Raw genomic sequence first — 15,209 nt, 5'->3', positions numbered from 1 at the left:
ATCAGAAGATCATTTAAGACACACACACACACACACACACACACACACACACACACACACACACACACACACACACACACACACACACACACCAGGGCTGTTTCAGTGCTATGCCTTCTTCTGAATCCTCAATAACCTTTCCTAGAAAGGGAAGGTTTAATACCGATCTGTAGTTGGTCATGCAGTCGGGATCTAAATTAGGTTTTTTAAGAAGAAGTCTATCAATTGCTTCCTTTAGGGGTCCAGGAAAAATGCCTGTCTGAAAAGAGCATTGAACAATTTTTGCAAAGACAGGACCAATTATATCCATACAACCTATTAGAAGCTTGGTTGAGGCAGGGTCCACATCACAGGTGGTGGGACGCAAAATCCGAGCAATTTCAGCAATGTCCTTTACATTCACTGGGTCAAAGCTGGTCCATGAAGGCAGGTGGCTTATATTAGCAGGCTTTGTAGTTTGGCACTCCTTTGATGGCACTGTGGAGATTGAAGCCCAGATGGTGGATATTTTATCTGCAAGGAAGTTTGCAAACTCGTTGCATCTTGCCTGGGAGAGGGTTTCATCAGTCTGCAAGCATGCTGGCTTGCACCTGCAATTTTTTTCTCCTTGTATATCAAATCTCAAGCACAGTAGCACTTCATTACTTAATTATGGTGTGCAAACTAGGGCCCCCCTCCTTTCGTAATTGAGTCTATGTATTTATACATATATCTGAAGGCATGAGACACCTTCAACCTAGTTTAGCACCATGCCACACCCACCCCTCACTGATTTTAATTAGATAGCCCAGCACTCTGACTTACATATGTGGAGTGAGCACACTGAGGTAAGACTCCTACATTTGTTTACTATGATAGCCAATATTGGGGGAATTGTCTGGGGTGCGGGGCTCCCTGTACCTGCCGTGGCTGGACGTCCCCAGAGCATCGCAATCTAACACTATTTCATCACTCCATGGCACTTATAGTTTGTTTTATATATATGTAACACTTTCACATAATTTTCTTTTACTCCTCACATCACTCACACATGCAGCAGCAGGTGCTCCTACCTCTTTAACCCTTTATTTGTATCACTCTTGTGGTGCCCTTGGGTTGCCTGGCTGGGTGGCTCTGAGGTGTCCTGCCCCCGGACCTGAACCCCTATAGTTAGTGTTAGGGACTTACCCTATGAGAGGCTACCTTGGCGCAGTGGGTAAGCTCATAGCCCTGGCCAGGATTATGCTAAATGCCTTTGGTTATTACAGGTTGAGCTAGTGTGAGATAGTGCACCTGCAATTTTTTCCCCTTGTATACTGTATCAAGTCTAAAGCAGAGTAGCACCTCATTACTTAATTATGGTGTGCAAACTAGGGCCCCCCTCCTTGCAAAGCATCTCCACTGTGTGGAACAGTTGAGCTGGCCTATTGCTTGCTGCCATGATCTCATTTGACAGTAACTGTGATTTCTTATGGGTAACTGTCGATTGATATTCTTCGTAATGCTTTATTAGTTTTATTTTGTCATCCAATAGGTTATTCTTCCTCCATCGACTTTGCAGTCTACTCCCCCTTTTCTTGAGCTTACTAACACTGTTGTCGAACCAGGGAGCTCGACGTTGTGGTTTACGAGGTCTTATACACACAGGGGCGATAATATCAATTGCAGCCATAACATCCCTATTATAATAACGGGCTAGGGAACAGCGATCTTTACAGGCACTCAGATTTGCTGAAAGAGCCTGGAGAGTCATACCTCTCCTTGGACAACTCCACGGGCAGAGATCATATTTGAGGGGTTGCATCTCTGAGAACCAAAGAGAGTGGTGGTCTGACCAGATGACTGGGTTTATTTTTAGGTCAGTGACTTCTAATCCAATCTGAAAGACAAGATCAAGAGTGTGACCACTTTTATGTGTGGCAGAAGGAATGACCTGTGTGAAGCCCAGACCATTCATTGTGCACAGGAGGTCTTGGCCAAGGCGTGAGAGCTCATCATCCACCCATGCATTGAAATCCCAGAAGATGAGCCATCTTTGATGTTCCAGAACCAGGCCAGCAACAGTGTCTACAATTTCTTGTAGAAATATCTTTCCATCTCCAGGGGGCCAGTAATTGAGAAGTACTCTGAAACCTAATCCTGTCGAACTCCGGGCAACAATGCACTCGTAATTTCAATAGGGTGGACCCAAAGTTTAAGTTCTTTTTTGAAGCAGATAGCCACCCCACTACCCCTGCGGTCCAGTCTTGGGTTGTGGATGACAGAGTAGTTTGTTGGGACCACAGCCTCCAATATAGGTGCTGCATTTTCATCTAGCCAGGTCTCTGTAATACAGGCTAGATCTGCATATAGAGGTCTACCATAGTCCCATTACACAGCCCATATCATAGAGAGGTCTGCCACAGCCCCATCACACATCATATAGAGGTCTGCCACAGCCCCATTACATGGCACACATCATATTGAGGTCTGTCATAGCCCCATTACACAGTATACATCATATAGTGGTCTGCCACAGCCCCATTACACAGCACACATCATATAGAGGTCTGCCACAGCCCAATTACACAGCACACATCATAGAGAGGTCTGCCACAGCCCCATCACACATCATATAGAGGTCTGCCACAGCCCCATTACATGGCACACATCATATTGAGGTCTGACACAGCCCCATTACACAGCACACATCATAGAGAGGTCTGCCACAGCCCCATCACACATCATATAGAGGTCTGCCACAGCCCCATTACATGGCACACATCATATTGAGGTCTGTCATAGCCCCATTACACAGTATACATCATATAGTGGTCTGCCACAGCCCCATTACACAGCACACATCATAGAGAGGTCTGCCACAGCCCGATCACACATCATATAGAGGTCTGCCACAGCCTCATTTCATGGCACACATTATATTGAGGTCTGTCATAGCCCCATAACACAGTATACATCATATAGTGGTCTGCCATAGCCCCATTACATGGCACACATCATATAGAGGTCTGCCACAGCCCCATTACATGGCACACATCATATAGAGGTCTGCCACAGCCCCATTAAACGGCACACATCATATAGAGGTCTGCCACAGCCCCATTACATGGCACACATCATATAGAGGTCTGCCACAGCCCCATTACACAGCACACATCATAGAGAGGTCTGCCACAGCCCGATCACACATCATATAGAGGTCTGCCACAGCCTCATTTCATGGCACACATTATATTGAGGTCTGTCATAGCCCCATTACACAGTATACATCATATAGTGGTCTGCCATAGCCCCATTACATGGCACACATCATATAGAGGTCTGCCATATCCCCATTACATGGCACACATCATATAGAGGTCTGCCATATCCCCATTACACTGCACACATCATATAGAGGTCTGCCATATCCCCATTACACTGCACACATCACACTGCACCTGCCACCCCATATGGAATGACAAATGAAGTACTGTGGTGGAAATCTGATCATTCCAATGCAAAGCCCCTCCAGTGCAGTCACCTACCCGACTATCCTGCACCCGGATGTGAGACTCACACATGTTGGTGGTGGTAAGGCTCCACTAGTGCGTCCCACACAGACAACTCCCGTCTTCTTCCTATCAGTCCTCCCTTTCAGTGTGCACTCAGCAGCTGCTGTGGTGCGACTTGTCTGTGTCACTATTCACTTGAACAGATAATGCTGCGGTTCCCCCACAAGCAAGCCCAACCCCCCCCCCCCCTCCCCCTTCCCGCCTGCTTTATTACTGGATCACTCAGGCAATTCTTGCTTGGGCCCGCGGCAGATAGTAATGCATAGAATGAGTCAAACTGACTCATAATGCCACCGGTGGTCCCCAGTGCAATCCACCAGCTGCGCCGCCACTAATTTCACCACAATTTGGTATATTTAAATGTACTGAGTATATTTCAGAAAATCAGAAAAAATTTAGAAAATGGTCCATCTAACGCTATTCTGGACATGCCCAGGTGTAGAGGCTCATTCAGGTGCAGACGCAAAGCGGGTGCTGTACCCACATCGGTCAATGTTGTCTTACTGCGTCTGAGCCGCAGTTCGCATGTGCAGAGAGTGAACTGCGATTGTGGTCGCACCGAGGAATCAGTTGCAAAGTGAATGACAGGAAGACAGTGTTTGGCGGTTGGAACGGGGAGTGGTTGGGTAAACGAAGGCGCGTCATGGGTGTTCAGATGCCGGTCTGTGGGCATGCATAAATTAGCAGTTGCGATCTTACTTGCTACCGGAGAACACTCTGCATCCTAGGGGAGCAGCTCAGCCTGCATGTCTACAGGGGCACTCAGACTCTGCGACAGTACCATTTGCGATAATTGTACTGATGTAGCACCAATTATACGCTGCTGGATGGAAATGCTGCAACAGCAGTGGGTGTCCCTATGTTCGGGTTACCTTCTGCCCATATTGCCATACGGCAAAAGATAGCAACAGCAGCAGCAAGAACAGCCGCATTTGAATGAGCCTCAATGTTTATATGAACTCTGAGTCATTTGTCTTAAAGGAACTTGCTCCATCATTATAACCGCAATAATAGGATTTTAATACCTACTGGTAAATTCTTTTCTCTTAGTCCGTAGAGGATGCTGGGGACACTTCCGAACCATGGGGTATAGACGCGATCCGCAAAAGACATGGGCACTTTAAGACTTTGAAGGGGTGTGAACTGGCTCCTCCCTCTATGCCCCTCCTCCACTCTCCAGTTATAGGAACTGTGCCCAGGGAGACAGACATTTCGAGGAAAGGATTTATAAGTAACTAAGGTGGGACACATACCAGCTCACACCTCAAACACGCTGTACAACATGGCATTTAACAAAACTCCAGTCAACGGCATGAACAATGTCAGCAACAGGCTGACTACAACATAACACAACCAGTGTTTAAACATAACTAATAACTAATAACTGCAGATAGAATCCGCACAAGGACGGGCGCCCAGCATCCTCTATGGACTAAGAGAAAAGGATTTACCGGTAGGTATTAAAATCCTATTTTCTCATACGTCCTAGAAGATGTTGGGGACACTTCAAGAACCATGGGGTTTATACCAAAGCTCTAGAACGGGCGGGAGAGTGCGGATGACTCTGCAGCACCGATTGACCAAACATGAGGTCCTCATTAGCCAGGGTATCAAACTTGTAAAATTTTGCAAAAGTGTTTGAGTTGTAATGCCGAGACTCCGCGGGCAGCCGCCCAGGATGAGCCCACTTTCCTGGTAGAGTGAGCTTTAACTGATTTTGGTAATGGCAATCCAGCCGTAGAATGAGCATGCTGAATCGTATTACTGATCCAGCGCGCAATAGTCTGCTTGGAAGCAGGCGTTCCAATCTTGTTGGCAGCATACAGGATAAACAGCCTCTGTTTTCCTAAGTCGAGCCGTTCTGGCGACATAAATCTTCAAGGCTCTGACAACATCGAGGGATTTTGACTCCGCGAAGGCGTCAGTAGCCACTGGTACCACAATAGGCTGGTTCATGTAGAACTATGAAACCACCTTCGGCAGAAATTGTTGACGAGTCCTCAACTCCGCTCTATCTTCATGGAAGATAAAATAAGGACTCTTGTGAGACAAAGCCGCTAACTCAGACACCCGCCTTGCGGATGCCAAGGCCAATAGCATGACCACTTTCCATGTGAGAAATTTCAACTCAACCTTCTGTAAAGGTTCAAACCAATGTGATTGAAGAAAATGCAACACCACGTTAAGATCCCATGGTGCCACTGGGGGCACAAAGGGAGGTTGGATATGCAAAACTCCTTTCACGAAAGTCTGAACTTCCGGAAAGGAGGCCAATTCTTTTTGAAAGAAAACCGATAAGGCCGAAATTTGTACTTTAATCGAGCCTAACTTTAGGCACGCATCCACACCTGCTTGTAGGAAATGGAGAAAACGCCCTAGCTGAAATTCTTCCGTATGAGCCTTCTTGGATTCACACCAAGACACATATTTTCTCCAAATATGGTGATAATGTTTAGACGTCACTCCTTTCCTAGCCTGAAGAAGTGTGGGAATAACTTCACTGGGAATACCCTTTTCGGGATAGGATCCGGCGTTCAACTGCCAAGCCGTCAAACGTAGCCGTGGTAAGTCATGATACACGCACGGCCCCTGTTGTAACAGATACTCTCGAAGAGGAAGAGGCCAGGGATCTCTTATGAGTAATTCCTGAAGATCTGGATACCAAGCCCTCCTTGGCCAGTCCGGAGCAATGAGGATCACCTGAACCTTTGTTTTTCTTATGACCTTTAGCACCTTTGGAATAAGTGGAAGCGGAGGAAACACGTACACCGACTGAAGCACCCATGGTGTTACCAGCGCGTCCACCGCTATTGCTTGAGGGTCCCTCGACCTGGAACAATATCTCTGAAGTTTCTTGTTGATGAGAGACGCCATCATGTCTATTTGAGGAATTCCCCAAAGACTTGTCACTTCTGTGAAGACCTCTTGATGAAGACTCCACTCTCCTGGATGGAGATCGTGTCTGCTGAGGAAGTCTGCTTCCCAGTTGTCCACTCCTGGAATGAAGATTGCTGACAGAGCGCTTGTATGCCTTTCCGCCCAGCAGAGAACTTTTGTGGCCATTGCCGCCCTGCTCTTTGTTCCGCCCTGGCGGTTTATGTGCGCTACTGCTGTTATATTGTCCGATTGTATTAGGACGGGCAGTTTGCGAAGAAGATGTTCCGCTTGAAGAAGGCCGTTGTAAATGGCCCTAAACTCCAGAACGTTTATGTGTAGACAAACTTCCTGGCTTGACAATTTTCCCTGGAAGGTTTTCCCCTGTGTGACTGCTCCCCAGCCTCGGAGACTCACATCCGTTGTCACCAGGATCCAGTCCTGGATCCCGAACCTGCGTCCCTCTAGGAGGTGAGAACTGTGCAGCCACCACAGGAGTGAGATTCTGGTCTTGGAGGATAGGACTATTTTCCGGTGCATGTGCAGAAGGGAACCGGACCACTTGTCCAATAGGTCCCACTGAAACACTCTGGCATGGAATCTGCCAAACTGAATGGCCTCGTAGGCCGCCACCATCTTCCACAACAACTGAGTGCATTGATGAATTGATACTCTTGCTGGTTTCAGAATTTGTTTTACCAAACTCTGAATTTCCAGAGCCTTCTCTTCTGGAAGAAAAACTCTCTGTAATTCCGTGTCCAGAATCATTCCCAAAAACAACAGCCGCTTCGTCGGATTCAACTGTGACTTCGGCAGGTTTAGGAGCCAACCATGTTGTTGCAGAATTATCAGGGAGAGCGCAATGTCCTGCTCCAGCTTGTCTTTGGATCTCGCCTTTATCAGGAGATCATCCAGGTACGGGATAATCGTGACTCCTTGCCTGCGAAGGAGGACCATCATTTCCGTCATTACCTTGGTGAAAATTCTTGGAGCCGTGGACAGACCAAACGTCAACGTCTGAAATCGTTAATGACAATCCTGAGTAGCAAACCTCAGGTAAGCCTGATGAGGAGGATATATGGGGATGTGTAAGTAGGCCTCCTTTATGTCGACCGACACCATGAAATCCCCTTCCTCGAGATTAGAGATCACTGCTCGGAGAGATTCCATCTTGAATTTGAATTTTCTCAGGTAAAGATTGAGGGACTTTAGGTTCAGAATTGGTCTGACCGAGCCGTCCGACTTCGGGACCACAAACAGGCTTGAATAAAAGCCTTCTCCTTGTTGTGCCGGGGGAACCCTGACAATGACTTGATTCAGACACAACTTTTGTATTGCATCGCATACTACCTCCCGGAAGAGAAGCTGGTAAGGCTGATTTGAAAAAACGTCGAGGGGGAACGTCTTGAAGCTCCAGTTTGTACCCCTGGGACACTATTTCTAAAATCCATGGGTCTAGGGCCGTACGAGCCCAGAATTGACTGAAGAGCTTGAGACGTGCCCCCCCCCCGGTGCGGACTCCCGCAGAGGAGCCCCAGCGTCATGCGTTGGATTTGGCAGAAGCCGGGGAGGACTTCTGCTCCTGAGAACCTGCCACGGCCGGAGATCTTTTACCTTTTCCTCTCCCTCTATTAGCAAGGAAGGAATAACCTCGGCCTTTTTTGTATTTATTCGGCCGAAAGGACTGCATCTGCAAGTGGTGCGCTTTCTTTTGTTGTGGTGGAACATAAGGCAAAAATTACGACTTACCCGCGGTACCTGTAGATACCAGCTCAGCGAGACCTTCGCCAAACAATACACCACCTTTATACGGTAGAGACTCCATAGCCTTCTTAGAGTCAGCATCAGCATTCCATTGATGAATCCACAATGCTCTCCTAGCTGAGACTGCCATGGCATTTGCCCTGGATCCCAAGAGGCCAATATCTCTCGCCGCTTCCTTTAGGTAGGCTGCAGCGTCCCTGATATAACCCAGCGTTAAAAGGATGGTATCCCTATCCAAGGTATCTATATCAGATGACAAGTTATCTGCCCATTTTTCGATAGCACTACTCACCCACGCAGATGCAATAGCTGGTCTGAGTAGTATACCTGTGGTGACAAAATGGATTTTAGCGTATTTTCCTGTCTACAATCCACAGGATCCTTAACGGCTGCCGTGTCAGGAGACGGTAAAGCCACCTTTTTAGACAACCGTGATAGCGCCTTGTCCACAATGGGAGGTGACTCCCACTTTTCTCTATCCCCAGAGGGGACCGGATACGCCATTTGAATCCTTTTGGGAATCAGAAACTTTTTGTCAGGATTTTCCCACATTTTTTCAAAAAGGGTATTCAGTTCATGAGAGGGACTAAACGTTACCTCAGGTTTCTTTCCATTATACATACAGACCCTAGTATCAGGAACTGCAGGGTCCTCTGAGATATGCAACACATCTTTTACAATCATGTACTGAATGCTCTTTGCCAATTTTGGGTCTAATCACCATAGTCGACACTGGAGTCAGTGTCCGTGTCAGTATCTGTGTCTGCTAACTGAGCAAACGAACGTTTATGTGACCCCGAGGGGGTCTGGACCTGTGATAACACATCCTCTACAGATTTCTTCCACGCCTGGTTCTGAGACTCAGATTTATCTAATCTCTTATTAATAAGAGCCACATTAGCATTCAAAGCATTCAACACATTTACCCAGTAAGGAGTCGGCGGTGCCAACAGGGTCACTCCCACAGCTGTTTCTGCCCCTAACACAGTCTCCTCCTGGGAAGAGCACTCCGCCTCAGACATGCCAACACACCTGTACCGACACCCACAGACACACTGGGCCAAAAGGGGGGACAAACCCACAGTAAAGCCTGTCAGAGAAACACAGAGGGAGTTTGCCAGCTTACAACCCAGCGCCTGACCCGGTTCTGAAACCCTAATATATAATGCCTCAGACCCTGCAGCGCTTTATAAACACTCAATTTAGCACCAAATTTGCTGTGCCCCCCCACGTTTTGCACCCTGTTACTTGACAATAGCAGTGGTGAGGAAGGACCAGCGTCTCTGCAGCCCTGGAGAGGAAATGGCGCTGAGGAGAGCTGTGGCGCTTCAGCCTGCTCTTTTTTTAAACTAAAATTGATGGCGGGGGAACAATTTAGTGCCAAGGCACCCTAATTTCACTTTGCCAGCCAGAAAAGAGGATTTTATGCTGCCCAGGGCGCCCCCGCACCCTGCTGTGCCGCTGTGTGTGGGAGCATGACGCGCAGTGCGGTACCTCAGAAGCCGTCACTGAAGTCTTCTGATCTTCTTCTACTCACCTGTCTTCTGACTTCTGGCTCTGCAAGGGGGGTGACGGCAGGCTCTGGGAGTGAACCCCTAGGCGTACCTAGTGTTCCAAACCCTCAGGAGCTAATGGTGTCCTGTAGCCAAGAAGGAGAGCCTTTAAACTCCCTAGAAGTAGGTCTGACTTCTCTCCCCTAAGTACCACGATGCAGGGAGATTGTTGCCAGCAATCTCCCTGAAAATAAAAAACCTAACATAAAGTCTTTTCCGAGAAACTCAGTAGAGCTCCTCAGTGTGCATACAGTCTGCCTGGGCACAGATTCTAAACTGGAGTCTGGAGGAGGGGCATAGAGGGAGGAGCCAGTTCACACCCCTTCAAAGTCTTAAAGTGCCCATGTCTCCTGCGGATCCCGTCTATACCCCATGGTTCTTGAAGTGTCCCCAGCGTCCTCTAGGACATATGAGAAATAATAATATGAACGTGTGTATATATTACCAGGTCACGATGTAAGAAATTATTCTCCTCCAGGTAGCTCATGCCATCACACACATCCTGGCACATGCTGAGCAGAAGGTCTGGATTAAACTGTCCATGTTTCTGGCGGAGGTAATTGAGAAGGCAACCGTGTTCCATGAACTCTGTCACTATGTAGATTGGCCTCTTTTCTGTACAAACGCCATACAGCTGCACCAGTTTGGGGTGAGTCAGTTTCCTAGAAATAATATGACAATGATCATTATTTTGGGTATGATCAGACTCCAATACATTTTCTACAACCAGGAATTTTCAACCACAGTCCTCAAGTCCCACTAACAAGTCATGTTTTGAGGATTTCTGTCTGTGAAAGCAGGTGTGGAATTCACTGACCCAGCAAAACAGATCAACTTACCTGTGCATGATTAAAGAAATTCTCAAAACTTGACTTGTTGATGGTACTTGAGGAACAGGATTTGAGAACTCCTGTTCTAAACTGTATTACGCCAGGATGCTCCTACAGTCAATTCCAATGCCTGTGCCCTCTCCTTACGTTACCTAATGTTAGTAGTATGCAACAATTTCTACCTGAACCACAGTTTGGGCTATTATGTACTTTAAAGTGCAGAAGGCTGTGCTAACTTCCATACAGCAGCTGTATAGCAGGAGGAGCGGAAATGCACCAGTGTTTGAAAGAATGGTGGGACATATGGTGCGTGTATTACTGTATTATTTTATTAGCAGTAGTTAACATACATCATGACTTTAGCTTCCTCTATGAAGTCCTCTTCAGACATGGCGCCCTCTCGAATGGCCTTGATTGCTACTTTGTACTGTGCGCGCCATTTCCCAAGACGTACCACGCCAAACAGACCACTTCCCAGCTCCTTCATAAACGTGAGCTCGGAAGGGTTTATTTCCCACTTATCTGAAAATAAAGAGGACACATCTTATTAGAAAACTGCTACAATACATAGGGTTCCTCCTGCAAGTATTGATTACCATTATGTATAGTGCCACAATATAAAGCAACACTTTGCAGAGAATGCTTTAATCATGACCACAATCTCCTACAACAGCAGAGCTCTGAGTACAAAATCAGTAATGCTAGCATGAAATTATATTGTTTTAGTCCTAATAAAGATGACGGTGTGAAGCTCAGATAATGTAGCCTAGTGGTGGCAACTGACCCCTTGGGAGATTTTTCCGCAGCACTTCTAGCAAACTGTATTTCCCTCTTGCCATAAAAGTGATGGCATAACTATCTGAACATTAGCTTCATAAATACAATATAAACTCTCCCTATGTTGCTCAGCAGCAATATACTGAGACGTTATATTTTAATGGTTTACTTTTTGTTTTATCAAAATCATACTACCATTTTTTTAAAAATCATATGACACTTTGATTTCTACAAAATATTTTTACTATATACAGTGTGTATATATTTTACACGCACATTACCTTGTCTGCACTAGCAGGGGCAGAACTCCCAGACGCAATGTGCATCCAACATAAGTGACACGTGAGGGCCATATGCAATGTGCATCCAACATGAATGACATGAGGGGGCCATATGCAATGCGCATCCAACATAAGTGACACGTGAGGGCCATATTCAATGCACATGCAACTTGAGTGACACGTGAAAGCCATATGCAGTGCGCATCCAACATTTATGACACGTGGGGGCCAAATGCAATGCGCATCCAACATGAATGACACGTAAGGGCCATATATAATGCGCATCCAACATAAGTGACACGTGAGAGCCATATGCAATGCGCTTCCAACATAAGTGACACATGAGAGCCATATGCAATGCGCATCCAACATAAGTGACACGTGAGAGCCATATGTAATAAGCATCCAACATGCGTGCCACGTGAGGGCCATATGCAATGCACATCCAACATTAGTGACATGTAAGAGCCATTTGCAGTGCGCATCCAACATGAATGACATGTGGGGGCCATATGCAATGCGCACCCAAAATGAGTGACACGTGAGGGCTATTTGCTGTGCGCATCCAACATGAATAACACATGAAAGCCATATGCAATGTGCATCCAACATGAATGACACGTGAAAGCCATATGCAATGCGCATACAACATGAGTGACACGTGAGGGCCATATGCAATGTGCATCCAACATGAGTGACACGTGAGGGTCATATGCAATGCGCATCCAACATGAATGCCACGTGAAAGCCATATGCAATGCGCATCCAACATGAGTGACACGTGAGAGCCATATGCAATGCGCATCCAACATGAGTGACACGTGAGAGCCATATGCAATGCGCATCCAACATGAGTGACACGTGAGGGCCATATGCAATGTGCATCCAACATGAGTGACACGTGAGGGTCATATGCAATGCGCATCCAACATGAATGCCACGTGAAAGCCATATGCAATGCGCATCCAACATGAGTGACACGTGAGAGCCATATGCAATGCGCATCCAACATGAGTGACACGTGAGGGCCATATGCAATGCGTATCCAACATGAGTGACACGTGAGAGCCATATGTAATGCGCATACAACATGAGTGACACGTGAGGGCCATATGCAATGTGCATCCAACATGAGTGACTCGTGAGGGTCATATGCAATGCGCATCCAACATGAATGCCACGTGAAAGCCATATGCAATGCGCATCCAACATGAGTGACACGTGAGAGCCATATGCAATGCGCATACAACATGAGTGACACGTGAGGGTCATATGCAAGGCACATCCAACATGAATGCCATGTAAGGGCCATATGCATGCGCATCCAACATGAGTGACACGTGAAAGCCATATGCAATGCGCATCCAACATGAATGACACATGAGGGCCATATGCAATGAACAGATTTGCTGTTTAGCTTTTGTTCCCTTAATCCTCTCTCTGGAAAGTAGTTATTATTCATGTTTAATATCATTTTTTAAATATTATCCTACCTGTTAATTATATTTTTTTTAAAAGCAATGGATAGGATATATATTTTTTATTAAAATCTAAATAATTTTTTTGCAAAGCAGAATTTGACAGTTAAATCAGAATTGTAACTAAATAACAAGTACGGACGGTATAATGGTTAGCATTACTGCCTCACAGCACTGAGGTCATGGGTTTGATTTGCTCCGTGGCCCTAGCTGTGTGGAGTTTATATAGTCTCCCCGTACTTGCGTGTGAGTGCAGGTACATGTGTTTAGGGCAGACTCGATGGGCCAAGTGTTTCTTATCTGCTGTAAAATTCTGTATTAAGTATACAGTGTCAGTGACATGGAAAGCCTCCAAACTGTTCATATTTTATGATTGATGGCTAAACTACCCACTGACTAGAGCGCGGTTTAAAAATAAACATGGTAAATATATAGGCTCTATGTTTTATTAAACGTATAAGAAAGCAAGTGAAAATAAATGAGGTTTATGTATTCTCAGTCAGCATTATTGTACCTACCATAGCTAAATCCAGCCGTCGTAGGTGCGATTTTATTTTTTTGACAGACGGGATATCGCAGTCTGGTAACTAGACCTGGAGAAAATAAAATGGTCCGTATAATCAGAATACCACTCAGAATGTTTACCTGTCATTGTTACTCTGGGCATGTGAGTAACCCCCAGTGCACACAGAGAACGTAGCTGGTGAAATGCAGAACATATTTAGTCTTGTGCTGAGATGAACTTTAGAGATGAGTTACAAGACAGAACTGCAGGCAGGGTCTTGTCCAATGGACTGGGAAAGCACAAGACCCAGAATCCTGGGGGTTGTACACCAGTTAGTATAGATGGGATCTGACGTAGCCTTGTATAGTATTTACAGTAGATGGACATACTGCAGGATGAAGGAGGTCCTGCAACGTCTTGAAGGGGGGAAGTCGGGGTGAGTCACTGCTCTGTACTCGGGATCTAGAGCAAGTCCATGGAGAGTACCGAAGCCCCCCTAACTCTCAAAGTAAGTAAAAAGTGAAAGTGTGACTCTCCTAATGGCACTGATCCTTAGTATCTAAGGGTTAGGTGTGATTTAATATTAATCAAAAGTGTAAAATACACCTGACATTACACTTATTGGTAAAATAAAAATGACCTGAAATTTATTATAAGGCATACAATCTGGTAATAAAGTGAAATTAAAACAATGATAAAATGATGAGGCTTTATAGTCTGAAAGGGAAATTTTTCCTACCGGTCAGGGTAGATGGAGCCGCAGGTGTAACAAGACAGAGCATTCCATAGGTTTAATAGGCACAATTTCAGGTGTATTTTACTCTTTTGATTAACATCAAATCACACCTGACCCTCAGATACTAAGGATCAGCGCCATTAGGAGAGTAACACTTTCACTTTTTACTGTCCTGCAATGTCTACAACCACAGAAAAGGATCTTGGCAGATGTACAGCCTAATCTGCCGAACTAGAAAATCAAAAAATGAGCTTTGCCTTCCATTGATGTGCATTGCAAGACCCAAGTAACATGGACTATAATAAGAAATGTGACAGTGTACTATAAGGGGAAGACATACAGTCAGCGGGATGTAATGGAGCCCGAGATTGCCGGAGGTGCGGGATGCAGGCTGATCTCGGACATTTTTTTAAAGGGCCAATCACGTACAAGGCATGGATATTCCTTGTAAGTGATTGCCCCTTTAAAAAAAACATCTGTAATCAGCTGGCATCCCGCACCTCTGGCGATCTCGGACCCCTTTACATCTTACCGTGTTTGTTACTATACTGCACTACATTATTTTGAGTCCATAATGAGCACCAAACAATACACTAATATTACCATCCCTTATGTGTTATACATAATTACTGCTATATTCACCTGCAGCATTGTGCTTGTGATATTCAATCATATCTGGAATAGAGTTAAAGATGTGTTTCTCTGCTAGGTAATATTGTTTGGGGAACCCGGTTTCCTTTATGTGGTAATGGCGTATTGCTGAGGAACCTTCCCTGGAAAGAGAAATGTTATGCAACTTAAATTTTTTTTAATAATGTTTTATTCAGTATGAAGTGTATTAAACAACAATACAGACATAGTAACATGTAATACAGTTA

The 15,209-nt window shown here is 45.7% G+C and overlaps 1 protein-coding gene across 2 annotated transcripts in view; it reads right to left on the bottom strand.

Annotated features, from left to right (window-relative positions):
* TEC (tec protein tyrosine kinase) overlaps positions 1 to 15,209 on the bottom strand; it is a 309,465-nt gene that overhangs the window by 16,750 nt on the left and 277,506 nt on the right. For both annotated transcript variants that reach the window (XM_063920970.1, XM_063920969.1), the window contains 4 exons: positions 14,974 to 15,104; positions 13,609 to 13,683; positions 10,905 to 11,076; positions 10,170 to 10,386 (listed from right to left, as the gene is read on the bottom strand). In XM_063920970.1, the coding sequence (XP_063777040.1) occupies positions 10,170 to 10,386; positions 10,905 to 11,076; positions 13,609 to 13,683; positions 14,974 to 15,104 (595 nt within the window). The remainder of the gene's footprint in view (positions 1 to 10,169; positions 10,387 to 10,904; positions 11,077 to 13,608; positions 13,684 to 14,973; positions 15,105 to 15,209) is intronic.

This window comes from Pseudophryne corroboree, chromosome 1 (genome assembly GCF_028390025.1).
Source record: "Pseudophryne corroboree isolate aPseCor3 chromosome 1, aPseCor3.hap2, whole genome shotgun sequence".
NCBI lineage: Eukaryota > Metazoa > Chordata > Amphibia > Anura > Myobatrachidae > Pseudophryne > Pseudophryne corroboree.
This window is presented reverse-complemented; position numbering and strand designations above follow the sequence as displayed.